Source organism: Microcaecilia unicolor, chromosome 4 (genome assembly GCF_901765095.1).
Source record: "Microcaecilia unicolor chromosome 4, aMicUni1.1, whole genome shotgun sequence".
Lineage (NCBI taxonomy): Eukaryota > Metazoa > Chordata > Amphibia > Gymnophiona > Siphonopidae > Microcaecilia > Microcaecilia unicolor.
The window spans coordinates 141,314,140-141,336,561 of NC_044034.1; the positions used below are offsets into that span (position 1 = coordinate 141,314,140).

At 41.5% G+C, this 22,422-nt stretch overlaps 1 protein-coding gene across 11 annotated transcripts in view; it reads left to right on the forward strand.

Annotated features, from left to right (window-relative positions):
- IMMP1L (inner mitochondrial membrane peptidase subunit 1) overlaps positions 1-22,422 on the forward strand; it is an 84,360-nt gene that overhangs the window by 56,310 nt on the left and 5,628 nt on the right. For all 11 annotated transcript variants that reach the window (XM_030200671.1, XM_030200676.1, XM_030200668.1 and 8 more), the window contains one exon: positions 18,110-18,220. In XM_030200671.1, the coding sequence (XP_030056531.1) occupies positions 18,110-18,220 (111 nt within the window). The remainder of the gene's footprint in view (positions 1-18,109; positions 18,221-22,422) is intronic.

Here is a 22,422-nt window from a genome sequence, read left to right on the forward strand (position 1 = left end):
GCAGTGGAGGAGAAGGGTGCAGATAAGAGAGATTTACCCAGTGAACAGAGTTCCCGGGGAGGAGTGTAGGGAGCGATAAGAGTGGAGAGGTACTAAGGAGTTGCAGAGTGAATGAACTTGTAAGTCAATAAGAGGAGTTTGAACTGTATGTGGAAACAGATAGGGAGCCAATGAAGTGACTTGAGGAGAGGGCTAATGTGAGCATAGTGACACTGTCGGTATATACGTTGTGCAGCAGAATTTTGAACAGATTGAAGGGAAGAGAGATGGCTTAGTGGGAGACCTGTAAGAAGCAAGTCGCAATAGTCTAAGCGAGAGGTGATACGAGTGTGGATAAGGGTTCTGGTAGTGTGCTCAGAAAGGAAAGGACAAATTTTGGTGATATTATAGAGAAAGAAACGACAGGTTTTAGCAGTCTGTTGAATATGTGCAAAGAAGGAGAGAGAGGAGTCGAAGATGACCCCAAGGTTACGAGCTGATGAAACAGGGAGGATGAGAGTGTTATCCACAGAGATAGAGAATGGGGAACAGGAGAGGGTAGTTTAGGGGAAAAGATAAGAAGCTCAGTCTTGGTCATGTTTAGTTTCAGATGGCAGCGAGACTGTCACGGTTGTGCCCAGGTCCCTGGCTCGCAGTAACCTCAGTCCCCGGGGATTAGACCTGGGGAATGCTGCGAAGTGATGGTTTACCGTTTACCATGTGCCAGAAGATATGTTGGTCCGGTCCGGATCTTCCAGCTCTCCAGATTGTTTTGGGAGTTTTTTGGAACCAAGCAGCACCCATACCTGGTGAACTCCCTTGTGACCTGCCTTTATTAACCACCTGGTAAGGTTCTTAGTTGCCTTGCAACAGGGTTCTTCAGAGGCGTTCCTTTGGTGTCACGTGTTGCAGTGCCTTTGTGCTTTTCATGTTGGTGACTTTTATTCTGCTTGTTTTTTGGACTATTCTTCTGCCTGCCGCCTGCCCAGACCCGGATTGTTTATTGGACTATTCTTCTGTCTACAGCCTGCCCTGACCCGGCTTGCTTCTGGATTGTTCGTTTGCCTGCTGTTTTTCCTGGAACCCAGCGTGTTTCTAGTGTTCCTGTTATTTGTCAGCCTGCTGCTGTGTCCTGCCTTGTCCTGCAAGTCCTACCGGCCGCCTGAAGCCCAGAGCTCAACTCTTGGTGAAAGGTGGCCAAGTGTAGGTGAAGCCTTACTCCAGTCCACTGTGTTCCAGTTCCGGTCTGCCTTATCTGGTGTTGGGGTGATTCTCCTGCCGCTGCTGCTCCTCGGCAGTGGCCCAAGGGCTCACAAACCCAGGTTCCTGCTGTGTATACGTGACAGAGACATCAAGGCAGCAATGTTAGACAGGCAGTCTGATACTTGGGCCTGGATTCATGCTGAAATTTCTGGTGTGGAGCGGTAGATCTGGGAGTCATTAGCATAAAGGTGATACTGAAAACCATGGGATAAGATCAGAATACTAAGGGAAGAAGTATAGATGGAGAAAAGAAGAGGTCCCAGGACAGATCCCTGAGGTACACCAACTGATAGTGGAATAGAATTGGAGGAGGATCCACCAGAGTATATACTAAAAGTACGATGGGAGAGATAAGAAAACGAGGAAATAACAGAACCTTGAAATCCAAGTGAGGACAACGTATCAAGAGGTAGGCTGTGATCAACAGTGTCAAAAGCAGCAGATAGATTGAGAATGATGAGGATAGAATAGAGACCTTTGGATCTGGCCAGGAACAGGTCATTGGAGACTTTAGCAAGCACTGTTTCAGTTGAATGAAGAGGGCGAAAGCCAGATTGAAGTGGATCAAGAATAGCTTGAGATGAAAGAAAGTCAAGACAATGGTGGTGAACGCACGTTCAAGTATCTTGGTTAGGAAAGGGAGGAGGGAGATGGGGCAATGGTTGGAAGGACAGGTAGGCTGCAATGAAGGTTTTTTGAGGAGTGGTGTGACTACGGCACATGTGAAGTGGAAGTCTCACGTTAAGGTAGGAGCATGGACATGTGTGGCCGGCTCCCAAGAGTTATCCTCTGGAACAAACCCTTTCCACAAGTAAATAGTATAAAGAACCTGCTCGACATTTGGAGTCCAGAATCTCCTCAACTTCATATTCTGCATCTGGATTGAGAGCAGTGAGACTAGGATTGGTTTGTTCCGGATGCCACTTGGAAGCAGTATAGGGTTTAAGGAGGGATTCATGGGAGGCATTATGTATCTTCATGTATCTCCCCAAACGTTCCTGTACTCGGAAGGGTCCAGTAAATCTGGGTGCAAATTTTTGGCACGTGGAGCCGTAGGTATTTAGTGTTGAGCCACACAGTCTGATCTGGGAGGAAGACAGGAGTGACAGGTCTGGTCCGATCGGCTTATCGTTTGTACGCGGCAGTGGCTCAATGTAATTGCTGGCGCACTTGCGTCCAGATAGCCTGAATGTCTTGGATTACCTGTTGAGTAGCTGGGTTATCAGCGGTCGAAGGGATGGGCAATGGAACATGTGGATGACGGCCATATATCGAATAGAATGATGATGTCTGAGAGGAGTCATGGGTGTTATTATTGTAAGAGAACTCAGTCCATGGTAACAGTGACAACCAGTTGTCCTGTCGAGAGTTGGCATACATTTGGAGAAAGGTATTCAGGGTCTGATTAAACGTTCTGTTTGCCCGCTGGTTTGAGGGTGATATGTGGAGGAAAATTGTAGCAGGACTCCCAAGGAGATGCACAGTATTGAATTCCACCTTTTAACTGCCTTGCCATGTTCTCTAACTGGTACATTTCACTAAGTTTCTATACTAGCTATACTACAGAAGTGGAAACTCCTCTTCCATAGAAATCATTGGGTCTTTTTGGGGGGAGGGGGTGGGGTTTATATCATTGCAACCTCCAGTCTGATTTGGGGTATTTTCAAACTTATTCTGTCATCTTACCCCTTCTGTATAATTCTTTCCAACTTCTGTTGGGTTGGAAAGAATAAAAAATATAGACATTTTACTATTCTTAATTTTAAAACTCATCCCTTCACAAATGCTTACAAATATTTTTTAAATTCCATAACATATGAACAGAAAAGAAACATAGCTTCATAGTTTGTAGATCCGTGAAATGTTTTTACACGGAATCAAATTATATTAAATTGATTTTAAGAATTTCTTATATGAGATCAATTCGTGCTATCACTTAGCTAATTTAAGTATTAAAAACCTTACTCTTGAATTCTGGATTAGAAATTCAAATCCTTTATATCCTGATGTAGTGTTTGCATTCACTTTTATTACTATTTACTGTAGCTTGAAGTGTTCAAGCTACAGTACAGTACAAGTGTTGTATCAGATGTTCTCTTACAGCAGCTCCTATTTATAAACATAAAGCATGGAACATAATCCTGGGATCGTGTATCACAAGCTACTGATAATGCTAAGCTTTTGTGTCTCTTAAACAGAAGAAGTACCTAATAATGTCACTTAATACAGCTAAGGTCTGTAAATAAGGAACTCGTTTCTTGCTAGTCCTGGTGATAAAAACCTGAGCTACACATCCATTTCTGAGCAACGCTCCCTTGATAATCAATCACAGCATCCTGCTAATGCCCTGACTGCAGCTGATGGGAGGGAAATATGTTTGCTCTTGTGCTGAAGTGAAGCTCATTTGGGAGGTGATGTGGCTCCTTCTTCCTGTAGCTAACTAGAGCTAACAGAATTCTGAAGATAATGTTTACAGATCAAAGAAGTGGAGTTATAGAGCTTTGTTAATTTTCAAAAATGATCTGCAGATGCTGGGAATCTGGTCTGGGTCCAGCGAATTTTTTTAATTATTTTTCAGCATTAATCTATTATTTTGAAAATACAGTTTTGTTTGGTACATATATGAAAGACAGTTTATCTTGCAATTACATAATGTTCACACAGGGCACAGTAAAATGTAGCATGTCAGTGTGCTTGAACAGATCTGGTTAAAATTAGCACTTCTGTTATATAGCTTCCCACTATTCCAGAACCTGTGGGATAGTTGTGTCCATCAACCAGCAGGTGGAGATAGAGAACTGAAAATTGAGCTGAGACGTATCTCTCTTAGCATCCAGTCCAACTCCTCCGTATTTCTTATCTCCAGCAGGTGGATAGACACACTTTTCAGGATGTAGTTCTGAGTAATTTGCTCCTGGTTCACTTGCAGGCTTATTTTCAAAAGAGAAGGGTGCCCATCTTTCGACACAAATCGGGAGATGGTTGTCCTTCTCCCAGGGTTGCCCAAATCGGCATAATTGAAAGCCGATTTTGGGCGTCCTCAACTGCTTTCTGTCACAGGGACGACCAAAGTTCCCGGGGGCGTGTCGAAAGCATAGTGAAGGTGGGACTGGGGCGTGCCTAACACATGGGCTTCCTTGACCGATAATGGAAAAAAAGAAGGGCGTTCCTGACGAGCACTTGGGCAACTTTACTTGGTCCATTTTTTCTTACGACCAAGCCTCAAAAAGGTGCCCGAACTGACCAGATGACCACCGGAGGGAATTGGGGATGACCTCTCCTTACTACCCCAGTGGTCACTAACCCCCTCCCACCCTAAAAAAAAAACTTTTTAAATATATTTTGCCAGCCTCAAATATCATACCCAGCTCCCTGATAGCAGTATGCAGGTCCCTGGAGCAGTTTTTAGTGGGTGCAGTGCACTTCAGGCAGGTAGACCCAGGCCCATCCCCCCCCCCTACGTGTTACACTTGTGGTGGTAAATGTGAGCCCTTCAAAACCCACCAGAAACCCATTGTACCCACATGTAGGTGCCCCCCTTCACTGCTTAGCGCTATGGTAGTGGTGTACAGTTGTGGGGAGTGGGTTTTGGGGGGGGGGTTGGGGGGCTCAGCACCCAAGGTAAGGGAGGTATGCAACTGGGATCAATTTCTGAAGTCCACTGCAGTGCCCCCTAGGGTGCCCGGTTGGTGTCCTGGCATGTGAGGGGGACTAGTGCACTACGAATGCTGGCTCCTCCCACGACCAAATGGCTTGGATTTGGTCGTATCTGAGATGGGCGTCCTTGGTTTCCATTAAGACGACCATCTATAAAGATGACCATCTCTAAGATCGACCTAAATTTCGCGATTTTGGCGTCCCCGACCATATTATCGAAACGAAAGATGGATGCCCATCTTGTTTCGATAATACGGGTTTCCCCGCCCTTTCGCCGGGACATCCTGCAAGGACATCCTCAGGAAAACTTGGACGCCTCTTTCGATTATGCCCCTCTTGGTCAACTGATCCCTTTTGCAGATGGCTTGAGTCTGCAGAGTTATATGTGGAGATCGTCAGATCCCTCTTTGTGGTGCCCGGCAAATTTACTAATTCCCTCCTTTCACTTCTCCCCTGTTTCCTGTGGAGCTCTCCTTTTCCAGCACAACCACCTAAAAAAAGGGAGAAGGAAAGAGGTTTGCTAGAGAGCGTGGAACAGAATATCAATCCTGAACCTCTTATCTGTGTTAAGAATTGTGGAGACTGTGAGCTTGGGGGGAGCAGCCGAGAGTGATAAGTCTGACTAAAGTTTGACTGAGAACCACTTGGAGGGTTGCAAGTTCTACTTCGTGCAGGGGAAGGATCCTGATTCACTGCTTATGATACGCGGTGCTGCGCTGGTGACAGTCGGGGTGAATGGCGACTCCCAGGGAGGCAGATAAGTGGTGTTTGTGCTGTGGAACCCGCTGGCCAGCGTCAAAATGTTGCAGTGTGTGCAACCTGAGAATCCTTCTGGGCACAGAGGAAATGGTCGGTGGCAGCACATCTTTGGAGTTGGCGCAGCATTCGAATATGCCAGGGTCTTCTGGCTCAGCCAGTATGCAGCTTAAGAACATAAGTATAGCCATACTAGGTCAAACCAATGATCAATCTAGCCCAGTATCCTGCTTTCAACAGTGGCCAATCCAGGTCACAAGTTCCTGACAGAAACCCAATTAGTAGCAATATTCCATGCTACCAATCAAGGGGGAAGCAGTCACAGTTTGTCACAATCCTCTTGTGATTTAACAACTTTGAATTACTTTGTGTCATAATTACCTCACTAGTTATTCCCATCTCTAGATCATTTATAAATATGTTAAAAAGCTGCAGTCCAGCACATATCCCTGGAGAACCCCTCTATCTACCCTTCTCCATTGAGAATACTGATCATTTAACCCTAGTCTGTTTTCTATCTCTTAACTAGTTCTTAATCCACAGTACTACTACTACTAATCATTTCTATAGTGCTACCAGACAAATGCAGCACTGTACACATTTTATGTAGGTACTTTTTTCTATCCCTAGAGGACTCATAATCTTAAATTTTTGTAACTGGGGCAATGGAGGATCATTTTTTTTCCTTTCGTTTCATGTGTCAATAGTAAGTGTTTCCTTGTTGAAATGTGATCTAGATGTTTATCGCTTGAAGGTACTCAGGCTTGGAGAGAGAAAAGTATTGGAAATGCACAGCAGTTCTGTGACATAAATAGCAGAATTGCTGTTTCTGTGCTTTTCCTGCATGAGAAGACTTTTTTTAAGGGATATTTTACAAACATACCATGATGTTTATAAGAATTTATAAATTCCATGGAGGGCCTTATCTACTATGGATTTTCCCATGGACTCTCAAGTGGAACACAGTTTAGTAAACAGGCCCTTTAGTGTTAATTGAGGATTGGTTAAAATTCAGCACGACTGATGCAATACCTCATTTTGAGCTGTCTTACTGTGTTCACTTCCTACTTCCTTTTCTGCACTAAGAAGAAGATAGTGTTGAAGAAAATGAAATTCAATTCTTATAGTATTACATTCTAATCTTCCTTTTCATTAGGCAGCTAGCTCCTCAGTTGTGCCTAAAGTAACAGCTTATAAATCAAATACACAAGCAGATCTAGTGCACCTACCTGATGCAAACCCCAAGTACAAGTAACCTGTTGCTGGTTGTACAATGTATAGTCTTAGGGAGACACGAATTGATGGCGATGTGGAAATTTTTAAAATTGACTATAACCCATTCTGAAGTCTGCAAAATTTGTTGTCAGTACCATTTTTTAAATTAAATCCTACCTTTCCCCAATTTAAAAAAAAAGGACAATTCATTAGAACCTACTATCTCTGTAATTTGATTTGGTAAAGTCTTTTCATGATATTTCACTTTAATCAGGAAAAGTAAGAGCTCTAGTTTATTCAGTAAAGCTTCTTTTTAAGAAGTGAACACCCCGAGGCTATGAAGCAATTACATTTGTTGCTTGTGCTGTAGTAAAGAGGCACAGAAACAGATTCCAGTAAGGACAGAACAAAACTAGTCTTTATTCTTTTTGGTCCAGTATGAAGATTAGGTCTTATCTTAACTGAAGAAAGAAGAAAGCTTTCACACTGAATAGGAAAAAAAAAAGGAAAGAGGTGCAAGATTTTCTTTAAATTTCCTGATAGGTGAAAGTGGTTTTGGAAGGTTCAGATTTAAACAAAGTTACAAGCATTATAATTACACTAAGGTTTTGGATTTTTAAGGAATAGATTACAGGTAAATATAAATCGATATTTTACATTAAAAATGTTTATACATTTAAACAAAATCAGGTGTTTAGTTGATACAAAATGACTTATTACCATTTAAAAATATATATAAAACATTTAAAAGTAATGTTAAGCTGGTTTAACTAATGGTGTAATTCAGTTTTACTGTCAGAGGAGAGATACAAAAACAAGAGGCGCTAATCTGACCACTGAGAAATTAACAAGATAAAAGCAGATTACATAAAAACCACAGAAACGAGTGAATAAAAAAGGAGAAGTGGTTTATTAAAACAGTTACCCAACTTTTAAGTGATCTGCGTGTAGGCATTCCTAGGGCATATCTCAAGCAGAGGAGGTGGAAGTTGTGCACTACTAGGGGTTAATCTAAGAGCCTGTTCTATAAAGGCACATAGAAGCCTATGGTGCTCATTTTCAAAGCAGATGGACATCATAAAATGCCTTAAAAAAAAAAAAAAAAAAAGTCCATTTGCTAAAAATGTCCAAATAGCAAGGGGGTGTGGTTTGGGAAAGACTAGGCCCAAAAGTAGCACATCCAACAGGAATTTTCGAATGGGAAGAAACATCCATGTCCAAAAAGGACTTTTTTTTTTTTAAATCTATACCTGTCTCAGTCACATCCACATTACAAAACGTTGCTCTAATTGAGCAGCTGACCACTGGAGGGATTAAGGCATGAATTCCACTCCTTAATCCCCTAGTGATTGCTGCCCCCCCCCCTCTTCTGAAAATGAAACTGGAAAGGAAAACCAGGCTCTTTGTTATAGCCATTTTGAACAAAGCAGCAACCAGGTCAGAGGAGTAGTTTACTGGTTAGTGCAGTGGACTTTGAAACAAGGGGTCCAGGTTCAAGTCCTACTTCAACATTTAAAAAATAAAAATTCTGAGCCTTCTAGAAAGTGAAACATATTTACTGTGCCTAAATATATAAGACACCTGCAAGCCTGAAGGCTACAGCAGGTATTTTTCAGATCCCGGAGGGATCAGATGTACAAAAAAACAATTATAGTAGGGTTTTGAACCTGTGTCCCTTGGTTTACAGTTCACTGCACTAACCACTAGGCTACTCCTCTGTTCTGCAGGGACATCTGTGTGGCCATGATTTTTTGAAAATGATGTCAGAGAGATGTTTGCCTCTGTTTTTTGTCGTTCAAAAGTTGGACAGTTCATTTTGGATGTTTTCAGTGCAAAATCATCCATCTCAGAGTCATAATCGACCAGGAAATCTAGATGTTTTTGTTGTTTGATTATGGCTGTGAGATGGACATTTTTTTGGACTTTATGAGCAGGATGTTTTTATTTTTAAATGCTCCTCCATGTTGCCTTTATAAAATAGGTGCATTTTGAGAATTTTTGTAGACATCTTATTATAAAACTGGTTAAAAAAAGGCCCGTTTCTGCCTCTGATGAAATGGGCGCTAGCGGGCACGGGACTCCCTTCCCCTCCCCTTACGCTAGTCTCCCTGGTGGTCTAGAGGTACCTATTCAGTCGGGGCAGGAAAGAAAGAGCCCCCTCTTTCCTGCCCTTAGCGGTGCTGCTAGCTGCCCTGCTGCATCGTGTGGGAGTCTGGCTCTCGGCGTTTCAAAATGGCCGCCGAGAATTGAAGTCTTGCGAGGCAGCTTGAACTCTCGGCGGCCATTTTGAAACTCCGAGAGCCGGACTCACACACGATGCAGACGGGCAGCTAGCAGCAGCGCTCTGGGCAGGAAAGCGGGGGCTCTTTTGTTCCTGCCCGAGCGAACAGGTACCGCTAGACCACCAGGGATAGTGGCGTAAGGGGAGGGGAGGTGACAGGGGGAGGGAAGGTGATGAGGGGTAGAGGGGGCGATGGGGGGGCATGGTGGTCCCTTTAAAGGGGCGGGGTGATGGGCACGTCCTCGGCGGCTGCAATTTGTTGGAAGGGGAGAAGTAGGGAAACACGCTCTGCGTGTTTCCCTACTGCTCCCCATGTGTTCATTTGCCTTGTTGTGTACGTGTTCCGCCCTCGACGTCATCACATGTGACGCGAGGGCGGGGCATGAAGACATGGTGAGTGTTGTGGCTTCACCACCATGAGCTGACGAACCGGTGTGTGAGTGCCTGCAGTGACATCAGTGTCCTCAGAACGTTGAGGGTGCGTTTTATTATAGTAGATTACTCCATTATAGAGCACTGTATCATTAATAATTGTTGGAAAAAAAATAGTGTTCACTCATAGAGGAGAGAGATTATTATTGGAGTTCCTCAGCAATTAACTCTAGAGGCTGTTACAAAAACCCCACTTTATGGTTCACAAGTGGTAGGGAGGGGCAAAGTTTGCTTGGATATGCTCTGAGTTCAGGCTGGCTGCTGAATCTCACACATGGGTAACATTGCCAATGGAGCCTGGTGTAGAAACTGGTGCTCCAACATCTTCTTGAATAGCATTAGGGCTGTCTTACCACACGTTCACACCTGTCGAACAGAACTTCTGCAGTGTTTTCTGTGGAGCTAATCTAACCTGTTTTCAGGTTCTGGTCCCTTCAGCATGTCCGAGTTTATGTCCATGGTAAAAACCTTAGGGGCCCTTTTACTAAGCTGTGTAGGCATGTACACGCATCCTCTGCGCCTCAGTTTGGAGTTACTGCCTGGCTACCATGTGGCCCGGGTGGTAATATTGTTTTACGCGTGCTGGAAGATAATTTTTATTTTCCTGTGCGTGGCGGTAATCGTCATTCTACACGCTAAGTCAATGGGTGGCGGTAAGGTCTTAGACCCAGAATGGACACGCAACAATTTTTATTTTGCCACACATCCATTTTTGGCAAAAATTTTAAAAAAGGCCTTTTTTCAGGTGCGCTGAAAAATTGATCTGCGCACACCCAAAACACATGCCTACACTAGTGCAGGCCATTTTTCAGCGCATCTTAGTAAAAGGACCCCTTAAGTTTTTTGTGGCTTTCTTTTTTTCAAGTAGTGTACTTTATGCCTATTTTTCAGCCTTGAGCACCTGCTAGGGGTATTTTTGTCACTATCAAATCATTTTATTTTGTTGCAGCTATTTTCCAGGATATGTTCCAAAAAGAAGATGTACAGCAGTTTCAAGAGGTGTTCCTATAAACATAACTATATCTGTTATGGATACCTATTCATAATGCCTAAAAGTGCCTGGGACCAGGCTTTTAAATATCTTTCAGCCTATTAGCTCTTGAACAAGTGAGAGTCCTTAGAACTGGCATCTCTTTGGCTTAGTATGCAGAAGAATTGCATCAGTATAACAGTTCCACTGATCACAAAGCAATCTAAAAATGTTAGCCTGTAATAATGAAGTTAGTTTACTTTATAGCAGCTATATCGAAAGCTTAGAAAGCTTTCCTTGCTGCCCTTTTTCAGAGCTCTAGAAATCAGTCGAAGACTCTTATTTAAAATAGTAAAGGAGTTGATGTGCCTTATGGAAAATTTCCCGTCGCTGTTGGGATTTTGATTCAAGTGATTTGGCTACGCTTTTTTATGGTAAGATTCTTTTAGTCTATACAGAATTCAAACATGATGAGGTATCCCTAGTAGCCCTTTGGCATTCTCCCACTGATTAGAATGTACAAGGAGAACATGCTTCTCATATTTGGGCCCACGTACATTTTATTATTTATTAGGAGTTATTTACCGCCTTTTGAAGGCATTCACTCAAGACTGTGAACAGTAAGAATAAATCAAACATAAGCAAAGAACAATTACAGCAGTCAAAATATCCAAATAACAATAGAAAGTATGGCATAGTATACTACTTACAATGTCAACACAATACATAATAGAACATTTTAATAGGGTATAAGCAAAGGGTAGGGTATAAGCAAAGATGGCACATAGGTAAGTGAGTAAGAGGAGTTAGAAAATAAGGGGACTAATTTAAAGAAAGTTACACGAGAGGTGATTCGATATTATCTCAGCTAGGGTAGGAGTGGATAAACATGTCCTGCTGCAGTATGTGCAGTTGGCCACTCCTTATATGTATGTGTGAGACTAGCAAGTTAGTTAGTTAGTTCTTCCATTAAAGGCCTGGTTGAAGAACCAAGCTTTCACATGGAATGCTCTTTACAAGATCAAACTAGATTCAAGACCCTTTTGAAGGTTTACCTGTTTATCTTCATTTACAGCAACACTTGACCCCTCAGGCATACATGAGAACCTCATCCTACAGTGGAACACACCTTAAGTGGTTCATTTCTCTCATTCCCCTAAGTTCCTTTCTTAACCTTCCCTTTCTTCTACCCTTTCCACAGAAGTACTCTTCCTATTAGCATGTTTGTAAAAATTCGTGTATAATATGTAAATTACTTTTGTTTTACCTTGTAGATAGAAATATGGTATTTCAAGAAATTAAGTGACTTTTCAGCTTCCTAAAGTTACACTATCTAGATTTAAGGAAGTCACAAAAGACAATTTAAGTATCCTGCTTTAGTCTATGCATGCAACTACTTTTTCTAGAGGATCCAGGCCCCTCAAGCTTATGGTAAAGATGCAGAAGTACTTAAATCTTAAATTATTAACTTATTTGCAAAGGACTTTATAAAATATTTAGGAAGGCTGTAGTAATGCCCATTTTAAAGAGACCAATTTTGGGCCATGTTTTCTCTGACAACTAGTGCTCAGTGGTCACTAGTTTCCCTTTTTTTGGGAAACATTTTAGTGAAAGTTGTGCTACTTCATCTTTAGGATTTTGTGGCAAAAACATTTTCTTCAGACCCTATCAGTCAGGACTTGAGAAGTACCACAGTACAGGGACAGGTCTACCAATTCTTGAATCTATATGTTTGCAACATGATAGAGAAACTGAGTCCTCCTTTGCCTTATTGGATCAGAATACCTACAAAGGCACTCGATCTGCAGCCCCTCATTACCTCTCTACCCTCATCTCCCCTTACGTTCCTACCCGGAACCTCCGCTCACAGGTCAAATCCCTCCTCTTAGTACCCTTCTCCACCACCGCCAACTCCAGGCTCCGCCCTTTCTGCCTCGCCTCACCCTATGCCTGGAATAAACTCCCTGAGCCCATATGCCAAGCCCCCTCCCTGCCCATCTTCAAATCCTTACTCAAAGCCCACCTCTTCAATGTCGCCTTTGGCACATAACCATTATACTTCCATTCAGGATATTTAGACTGCCCCTACTTGACATTTTGTCCTTTAGATTGTAAGCTCCTTTGTGCAGGGACTGTCCTTCTTTGTTAAACTGTACAGCGCTGCGTAACCCTTGTAGCGCTTTAGAAATGTTAAGTAGTAGTAGTAATACAGCGTTTCACACAATTGAGCTAGGGTTGATGTTACACTTGCTGGGGCCCAGGACAGAAATTTAGTAGGGGGGATCTAAAGCCAGCTAAAAGGCTACATCTTCTGTAGCCTCTGGTCAGCCCATGGAGCCCTGTTTCCACCCTCCTAACACTGGCTCTGAGATGACTGTGACACTTCTTAATATGGCTGTTAAAACTGGGAACCATAGGCTTAGCTTTAGGTTAGTTAAAATCGTTTCTGGCACTTGCCTCTTTCCAGCACTAGTTCAAGGTGAATTACATTCAGGTACAGTAGGTATTTTCCTTTCCCTTGAAGGCTTACCAAGGGGCCCCCGTTCCTGTGTGCTAAGCCCAGATTCAACACAGCAATATTTAGGATTCTTTATTTTTGTGCTGGTCCCGCACTAATCTTTCCATTAGTATGCGGGACTTGCAAAAAATTAAAGGGGTAGCACTTACCGCATCCTATTTAAGATGCACTAAGTGCTCCCATATTAATTCAGCATTAGCCAGTTAGTGTGTGATAACCAGGATGTGCTAAATACTTCCACACATATTCTGTACAAAATATTATATAAATAGATAAACATGTAAATAGTGTGCAGAAAAATGGGATATTACTGCAAACTGCTTTAATCTGTTAAAGGCCAGATTCTATATATGACACCTAGAAATTTCTACCTAACTGTAGTCTATAAGTGCTGCGTAGATTTAGGTGCAGAATATAGAATATGCTTAACTAGCGTTTGACTACATGCATCCATTTACACCAGTGAAAATGTGGCGTAAATCCTGGTGTGTAGATTTAGGCGCAGAGGGCCATATTCTATAACAACACATGTAAATTTTGTAATGCCCATGAAACACCCCTTTTTGCCTGCATGCATTAAAATGTAGGAGCAGTGTGTTACAGAATACGCTTAGGGAGATGTTTGCGTAAAAAAGGCATACACTACCGACCCAACATAAATGTCTACACTCTGCAACACAGCAAAACCAAAGCTCGTATTAGACACTATATAACCTCTCCTCTCTTCGATCCCCCATTGTGCCTGAACCTTAATCGACCACAACATCACCATGTATTTGTTTCTCTACCGGACTTGGCGAACGCGTTTATGGTACTATGTAAGCCACATTGAGCCTGCAAATAGGTGTGAAAATGTGGGATACACATGTAACAAATAAATTAAATAAATTCTAATTATTGCCAATTAGTGCTCATTTTTGCTTGTTAAGTGCTGTTAACGCTGATAGGCTTGTCAATTAAGTTACGTGCATTGTTATAGTATATGCTTGGATTTCAGCACAGATCTCTAGGGATGCTATATAGAATCCTGGGGGGGGGGGGGGTATAAGCGGATATTAGATCTTAATGCCGTTTAGTAAAATGGCCCCAAAGTTTGTATCCTAGGCAGTTGAGGGTAAAGTTACTTGCCCAAGATCATTATATTCTTGTCCATTACATTGTAGGGTGCTTCGAAAGTTCTTTGTAGTCTTGCCTTTTTTTTTTAAACTGATTATCCACATTGATTACAATACACACTAAAGAAAAATAAGCTAAAACAAATGAAAAAATACATTAAAGAAATTATAACATAATTTACTCCATGGGAGGTGAAAACGACTAGTATTCCAAGAAGAAAATTATTCAAGAAGTAAAAAAACAAAACTGCAAAACAGAAGGAGAAAAAATATATATCATATACTCATCCGCATCCAACAAACTCAACCCAATAATACTTTTAAGTATCATCTTCTTGAAGAACCAGCTTGTCTAAAAGAAAAGATTCTAAATAAGAGGGATCAACAAAAATATACCTGTCGTTCCCATAAGTGACCAAGCACTTATATGAAAACTTTAGGAAAAAGGTTACTCCCACAGCTAAAACTTGCTTATTATTTAATCCATATTAGCAGCTATTGGAAAATATCAGTGATTGGGGTCTGGTGCCTTTTCCTTGCAGACCATATTCTATACTGGGTCCCCCCCATCAAAATTGTAGACATTATAAATTGAGGCTTGGCCATTATTGTAGTCTGGGCTTACATAAATCCACAGACAAACATTTTCCAGAGACAGGAAGGTGGTAGAACTAAAGAACATGAATTGAGGTTGAAAGGGGGCCGACTCAGGAATAATGTCAGGAAGTATTTTTTTCACTGAGAGGGTGGTAGGTACCTGGATTGCCCTTCTGCGGGAGGTAGTGGAGATGCAAACAGTAATGGAATTAAAAAATGTGTGGGATAAACACAAAGGAATCCTGTTTGGAAGGAATGGATCCAAAGAAGCTTAGCGGAAATTAGGTAGCAAAACCGCTAATTTATTTATTGGGATTTATTAACTGCCTTTATGAAGAGATTCACCCAAGGCAGTGTACAGCAGGTACAGTTTAACATAAAATTTACAATGCATAACAATAGTAAAATTACCAAGAATAAACATAAATTCAATAAATGAGGTAAACTTTGAAAAAAGTAGATTGAAACCTAGTAATAGAACTACTATGAAACAGTATCAAAAATATACACATTTAACAGCACTGGAATTCAAATACCAGAAATACAATACATTAGCATAATATTAATGATACACCTAATAAATATGCATTAGAACATTCAACTAACATGATGCTAAAGAATATCTACAATAATTGGGAAGCAAAGCCAGTGCTGGGCAAGACTTCTACGGTCTGTGCCCTGATCGTGGCTGAACAGATTTGGATGAGCTGCTTTGGAGCTTTTCAGGACATCGACAGCTTCAGAAATTTAGAACAAGAACAAATCAAGATCAGGTATACATAAAGTATCACATCATACCATATGTAATGAATTTATCTTGTTGGGCAGACTGGACGGACCGTACAGGTATTTATCTGCTGTCATCTGCTATATTACAATGACTTTTCACCAAGAACTTATGACTGTGCTGTTGCCTGTACTTGGAATTCTTAATTTAAATGCAAGGTGAACTTTTACTGTCAATGGTCCAGAAATACTAAAGATAGACATTGATCAAGTGTTTTATATCACATTCATTGTTGGTTTAATCGTGAATTGATCATGAGTGTGACTGTTGGGCAGACTGGATGGATGTTCAGGTCTTTATCTGCCGTCATTTACTACGTCTTTGATATGAAGATGCACCTCTTTATATTTGACAGGTTGTTACTGTGATGATTCTGTGTTGGATTTTATGTGGTTTTATTTGTAAACCATTTAGGAGGAAGCAGGGTATAAATTTTAAATATAAAATCATGACCCTATGGTGCCAGTGAAGGCTCACCCCAGAACTGTGGCTCGTCTCACAGGTATGCAGCCTGAATCTGATTAACAGGGACAGTCTGACCATTAGTCTAGGTGAGCCACTGGATCAGGGTGCCAAAGTGATGTCACTGCCAGGGCCTCACCTGGTCCAATGGTTAAGGTTTCTTTCTCTCTTTCTCCCACCTCAGATCCAGCATTGCTCCCTCCTCCCCCCCCACCACCACCACTACGATCCTGTAAATTTTACATGCGTTGCCGGCAGCAACATTAGCATGAAAACAGGCTGCCTTTGGGCTTCACGATACTGTGTCTCACCACAGGAAAGAGGAGATAGTTGGAAACTTCATTAAGTTTTATAACTATTGCACAGCATATTGTTAACTCTGGAAGAAATATAATTTAAGGTCACCATCGTTAATTTTGCAAATTATAAAAAGACTTTATGGTTGTTCATAGCCATTATTACAATGTTATGTGATGTGGATCCTGCCTGCACATAGAAAGAACTGTGATCTTAATTAAGACTTTCACAAGCCCACTTTGATAAAATGATGTGATTATTTGTAATTGATGTCAGAATCAATTACCATTGAGTTCATCATGAGCCCACTAACAGTTGTAGCCTCTGTGCTAGCCTCAGGGTGTTGATGAGGATGTGGTTGCTACTGTCACAGGAGGCCAGATTTTAGTCAACATTGTAATGACCCCCCTTGAAGTTTATTAAATTAATGATCTTGTCACTGTGGTCTAACTACTTATATCTTCATTTTAGGTTATTTTATTGCAAACTATTATTTTTGGAAAATATGTGATACAACAGATACTTGGAAATATTTCTTCATATAACCCATGATATATGAAAATCAGTTCATTATGACATACACCATAGCACTCATCCTATATAATAATTCTCACCTTCAACAGTATGTGCTTGGGACCGTGCCTGCCGGAAGTGGTCTGCTAGGCAGGCACGCACTGACCTCAGTGACAGACAATTTGGCAAAGCAAAACAATCTGAGTGCTGGCCATTAGGACACAGGGTTGATAGGAGAGTTTTAAAAGACTGAAGGAACCGAAAGTGTTAAATGGGGGGAGGGGGGAGTTCTGAACAACTGAAAGACATGAACATTTGGCAAAGCAAAACAATCTGAGTGCTGGCCATTAGGACACAGGGTAGATAGGAGAGTTTTAAAAGACTGAAGGAAACGAAAGTGTTAAACTGGAGAAGGGGGGGTGGAGTTGTGAATGACTGAAAGACATGCAAATTTGGGACAGGAAAACAATCTCAATGCTGGCCATTAGCACACAGGGTACATAGGAGAGTTTTAAAAGACTGAAGGAACCAAAAGTGTTCGGGGGGGGGGGGGGGGGGCAAGTTCTGAATGAATGAAAGAAATGAAAATTTACGAGAGGAACACAATCTGAATGCCGGGCATTTGTACACAGGGTAGATAGGACACTTTTTTTAAAAAATGAAGGACGTGAAAGTATTACATCTTGGGGGAGGGGTGAGGAGGAAAGCGGTGGGGTATCCGGATACTGGGCGTTAGGGCCACGGGGGTACATAGACTTTTGAAAGCCTTAAGGAACCCAAAGTGTGGGAAGGAGGAGGAAAAGGAGGGGAGGAAACGGGGTGAGGGGCATTAGGAACACGGGAGGGGGCCCTGTCACACACTCTCATTCTCACACACACACTGTCACACAGACAGTCTCACTCTGTCACACACCCGCACATTCACTCTGGCTCTCTCTCTCAAACATACACACTCCCAGGAAAACCTTTCTAGCGCCCGTTTCATTCGTTCCAGAAACGGGCCTTTTTTACTAGTACCATATAAAACAGAAGTTCCCACGCTTGTACTGGAGGATTCCCAGCCAGTTAGGTTTTCAAGATATAAAGTTATAAAGAATGAATATGCATGATATAAATTTGCATGCCACGGACGTAGGGCATGTTGAGGATATCCTGAAAACCCAACTGGCTGGGGATACTACAGAACTTTGGGAACCACTGATGCAGAAGTTACACATCTGAAGGGCTTTAACATACCATACTCATTGTGCTATCTTCTATTGAGCAGGTACCAAAAGGACATGTTTGGCTGGAAGGTGACAATCTCAAGAATTCTACAGATTCTAGGAGCTATGGGCCTGTTCCATATGCACTAATTAAAGGGCGTATTTTCCTAAAGGTACTTGTGTATACAGATCATCAATTTCCTAATTGCTTAATTGTTTTCTAGTCTGTTACTATGTTTTCTTAGTATGATAAATCATAATCACATTTCTTCAATGAGAAGCACCTATTGTTGCAGCTCTGTCCACCCATCCTTCTGCATGCACATTTGTATTGAGGGCTCTATCTGTGGATGGATTTGACTGAAACTTGGTAGGAGAGGAGTTTGCTGAGGTTCCAGCTCTCCTTCCATCTTTCCTTTACATCTGTCCCTAGAGAAGGGCCATGGCTGAAATGTGTCTTTGTGCAACACTCCAATCATGTATTTTTTTAAACTTACTTTTAACTGTGAGGTTTTACTTATTTTCATTAACAAAAGAGTTTTCTTCTAATACTTAGGATCTGTATTACTAAGCATTTTGTCTGTAGAAACAGAATGGAAGAAAAGCCCATCAGTAGTACATAGACTCTTAAGTTGTTAAATTTAATAGAAAATGTTTGACACTAACAGGTTGATATTTAAACTTTAGCTGCTGCATTTAATCAAATCCAGATAGAAAGCAGCCAGAATGGGCTGTACCACTGTTCTCCTGTTAAATATCCAGATAAAGTTAAGAGCAATAACGTTTCTGTCCTAAATTCATGTCTATTTTACAAGACAGAAACGAGCAGCATACACGACTCATAAAGACAACATCTTATTCACATCTGGAAATAGTCAAAACTGCATTTTACTAGTAAGTGAAAGAAATCAGAACATTAAATTTGTTAAACATAAATTATTTTCTTTCAGTCCAGTTATAATCATATACAACAGGATGCCAGTGCAAGAGTTGTCATGATATTTGCTGGAACAGCATGTCACAAGTTATGCTGTCCTTTTCTAGTAAGGAGTTTGCTACTTTGTAGTAACTACCAATTTAATATAATCAGTTATTTTTAAAAGACCTGATAACAAAGTTTTAAGTATAGCTACTTTCAAGAAAGCAGATCTGTTTAAAAACACTAGACAGATTATAAAGTTTCCTTCTTTATATGAACCAAAACATCACATTGAAGAGGCACTGGGCCGTAGCTAACTCTGCCAATATTCATATTTTATAATAACCTGCTCCGGTAAACCAGAGAAGTAACATCAGCTATCCAACTTCTTAACCAACACATCAACTATGTATTTAAAAACAAAGAAACTTGAACTCTGCCTTTCATTTTCATAACAATCACAGCAGTTTACCATGGAAATGTGGCACATTCAGATTAAGCTGTGACACTTGAGAAGTATAATTATGGGAACAGTTGTAGGCATTCAGCAGGGTGCAGTCTTCTGAGGACAAAGGTTTACTGCTCAGGCCTGTGTACAGAGTAAGGTTTCTTAAACTCTACTGGCAGAGTGCCATTAAAGATCAAGGACAATCTTCACAGAAAATACTCCCTTTTGGCATTTAAATGCCCTTCCTGCGTCTTGCCATATTTTAACATTATTAGATTTCAGTGAACTACTGTTATCAGCACAAGTAACTCAATAGGAGCTATCTATCTATCTAAGTAGTGGCACTGATCCATTGTTTGGGAAGTTATATTAGAGTTCAGGACTATGCGTACATGAAAATTCTTCTAATCTCTAACATGTATGTACTACTGAACAGTAAAAACTGGACCCTGAATGAAGCAGATGGATTAATCTTAGAGAAATCTTGGACCTTGTATAAATTTATTATTATTATTATTGCATTTGTACCCCACATTTTCCCACCTTTTTGCAGGCTCAATGTGGCTTACAGAGTATTATTATGATGTAGTCATTACATGATCTTGAATACAATCGATAGTAGGCTGGAGGTAGATGGGGATTTAGATGGGAAGGTATTGGGTAAGGTCATGTGAGAGGTGCTTTTTGATGAACCTGAGAGGTTTAAGGAATGGTTTGTTTCATTAAGGATGTACTCTGTAGGCTTTGTTGAAGAGATGTGTCTTCAACAATTTGCAAAAGCTGGTTAGATTGTCCATGGTTTTCAGGGTCATGGGTAATGCGTTCCATATCTGTGTGCTTTTGTATGCAAAAGTAGTGGCATACGACTGTATTTAATTCCTTTACAGCTGGGGAAGTTCAGATTGAGGAATTTATCAAAACAATCTAAATTTTGTGATTATGCATCCATAAGCAATTCCAGTGCTTGAGAATATAATTTCTAGCCTATGTAAAGTATTAGATTTTATAACTAAAAATCCAAAATTAAAGGTCTGTTTTACTAAGCCCTATTATAGCTTGCATTAAAGAGCAGTTAAAATGGTACATGCATATACACCCTAATTCTATATATGGCGCTCAAAATTGCATGCGCAAATTTGGGCTTGCAATTGACAAATGAGCTGATCAGTGCCAATAATTGGGTGATAATGACCATCGGCACTAATTTGCATTTACATTTACACGCACATCTTTAGGCGCTGGGATCTATGTGTGGATCTGAAAGGGGGAGGGGAATGAGTGGATCAGGGCTGTACCTGGAATTTGCGCAGTTTTACAGAAGGGAGATCTATGCCTCATTTAGATGCAAAAATTTACACCAGGTTCAGTTGTTGTAAATCCTTCCGCCAAATGCTAAGTCTATAAATGAACTCTGAGCACGATTTTATAGGCACCTAAATTTGGTCACCATTTACAGAATTGGGTCCATAATGTATATTAATTGCACCTAATGTGTTTTATTTCACCATAACATGAAAATCTGGCCTAGAGTGTGTTGTAAAAATTAATGAGCTGAGTCACATACAAATGCATGCATAGCAGCTTTTTATTATACAAAATGAATCATATATTTTGCATTAACTTTTCTCCTATATTATTCATAAGGATAGCCATACTAGGGGCCAGATGCACTAAGGTCCTCGGAAGAGCCCTTCCCTTACCGATTCCATAGTGAATCGGTAGGGAACGGCCATGCATCAAGGAAACGGAATGCAAATGAGCCGCTCATTGTAGCTCATTTGCATTCTCTATTCCCTCGGAAGCCAGTCGGCCGGTCGAGCATGCGCAGAGCAGCCAAGCGTTATGCTGGCTGCTGTGCACGTGCTAAAGACATCCTTTATGGACGTCCTTCACTAAAAAAAAACAAACAAAAAAAAGGACGTCTCTGCCGAGGCACACCTTCTCTCCCTGTACGGCATCCCGCAGGTGGCAAACTGCATCTGCAAGCCGGGGATTGGGGAACCGATCTTCAGTCTTCTACTTTCCTCCTTGTCCGCAGTTCAGAACCTCTCTCTCAAGCCCCTCCACACCGTGTCATCAAACTCATACCTGGCAGCTATCGGCGGCTTCTGCTCCGGCCACCTTGCCCCAGGGTGTTAGCAGCACGTCCGATGCCCCTCCTCCAGGTCTCTCTCAGCCAATCACAGCGCACTTAGCTGTCACTGGTGTCAGCTAAATGCTCTGTGATTGGCTGAGAGAGACCTGGAGGTGGGGCATAATCAAAACAGACATCCAAATAGTTTTTTGATTTGGACGTCCTTGCACCCATCACAAAAAATCTGGGGGGAAAACGTCCAAGTGCTCGTCAGGGACGTTCTTAGTGAAGGACGTCCATGTTAGACACTTTAGAAGGACGGCCCTGTCGAGCACTTGGATGTGGCTAGGCAAAGGTTTCCGGCTAGTTGTTTTGAGTGAAGGACGTCCCTGACGAGCACTTGGACATTTCTTTTCCCGATTTTTTTTTGTTAAATTTATAGAAGTTTTTAGAGGCGAATAAATCCCATGCAGCCCCAACGAGAGGTACAGACCTCCCGTTGGATTTTCCACGGTTAGGCAATCAGAAAACGGTAGTGCATCTCATTACAATACGATTTATACACATTGGGGTACTAATTTGCTCATCTGCATTCCGTTTTCGTTAGCAGCTACCATGATCGGAAAATGGCTCGGCGAAGCCTTTTGTGCATGCCACGGTTTACTACTTGCTCGTTAATGGCTCATTAAGTTCAGTGCGTCTGGCCTTAGGTCAGGCCAATGGTCCGTCTAGTTCAATATCCTGCTTCCAACAGTGGCCAATCCAGGTCACAAGTACCTGGCAGAAACCCAATTAGTAGCAACATTCCTCCAGGAACTTGTCCAAACTTTTTTTTAAAGCTAGATATGCTAACTGCAGTTACCGCATCCTCCGGCAATGAGTTCCAGAGCTTAACTATTCTTTGAGTGAAAAAGTATTTCCTCCTATTTGTTTT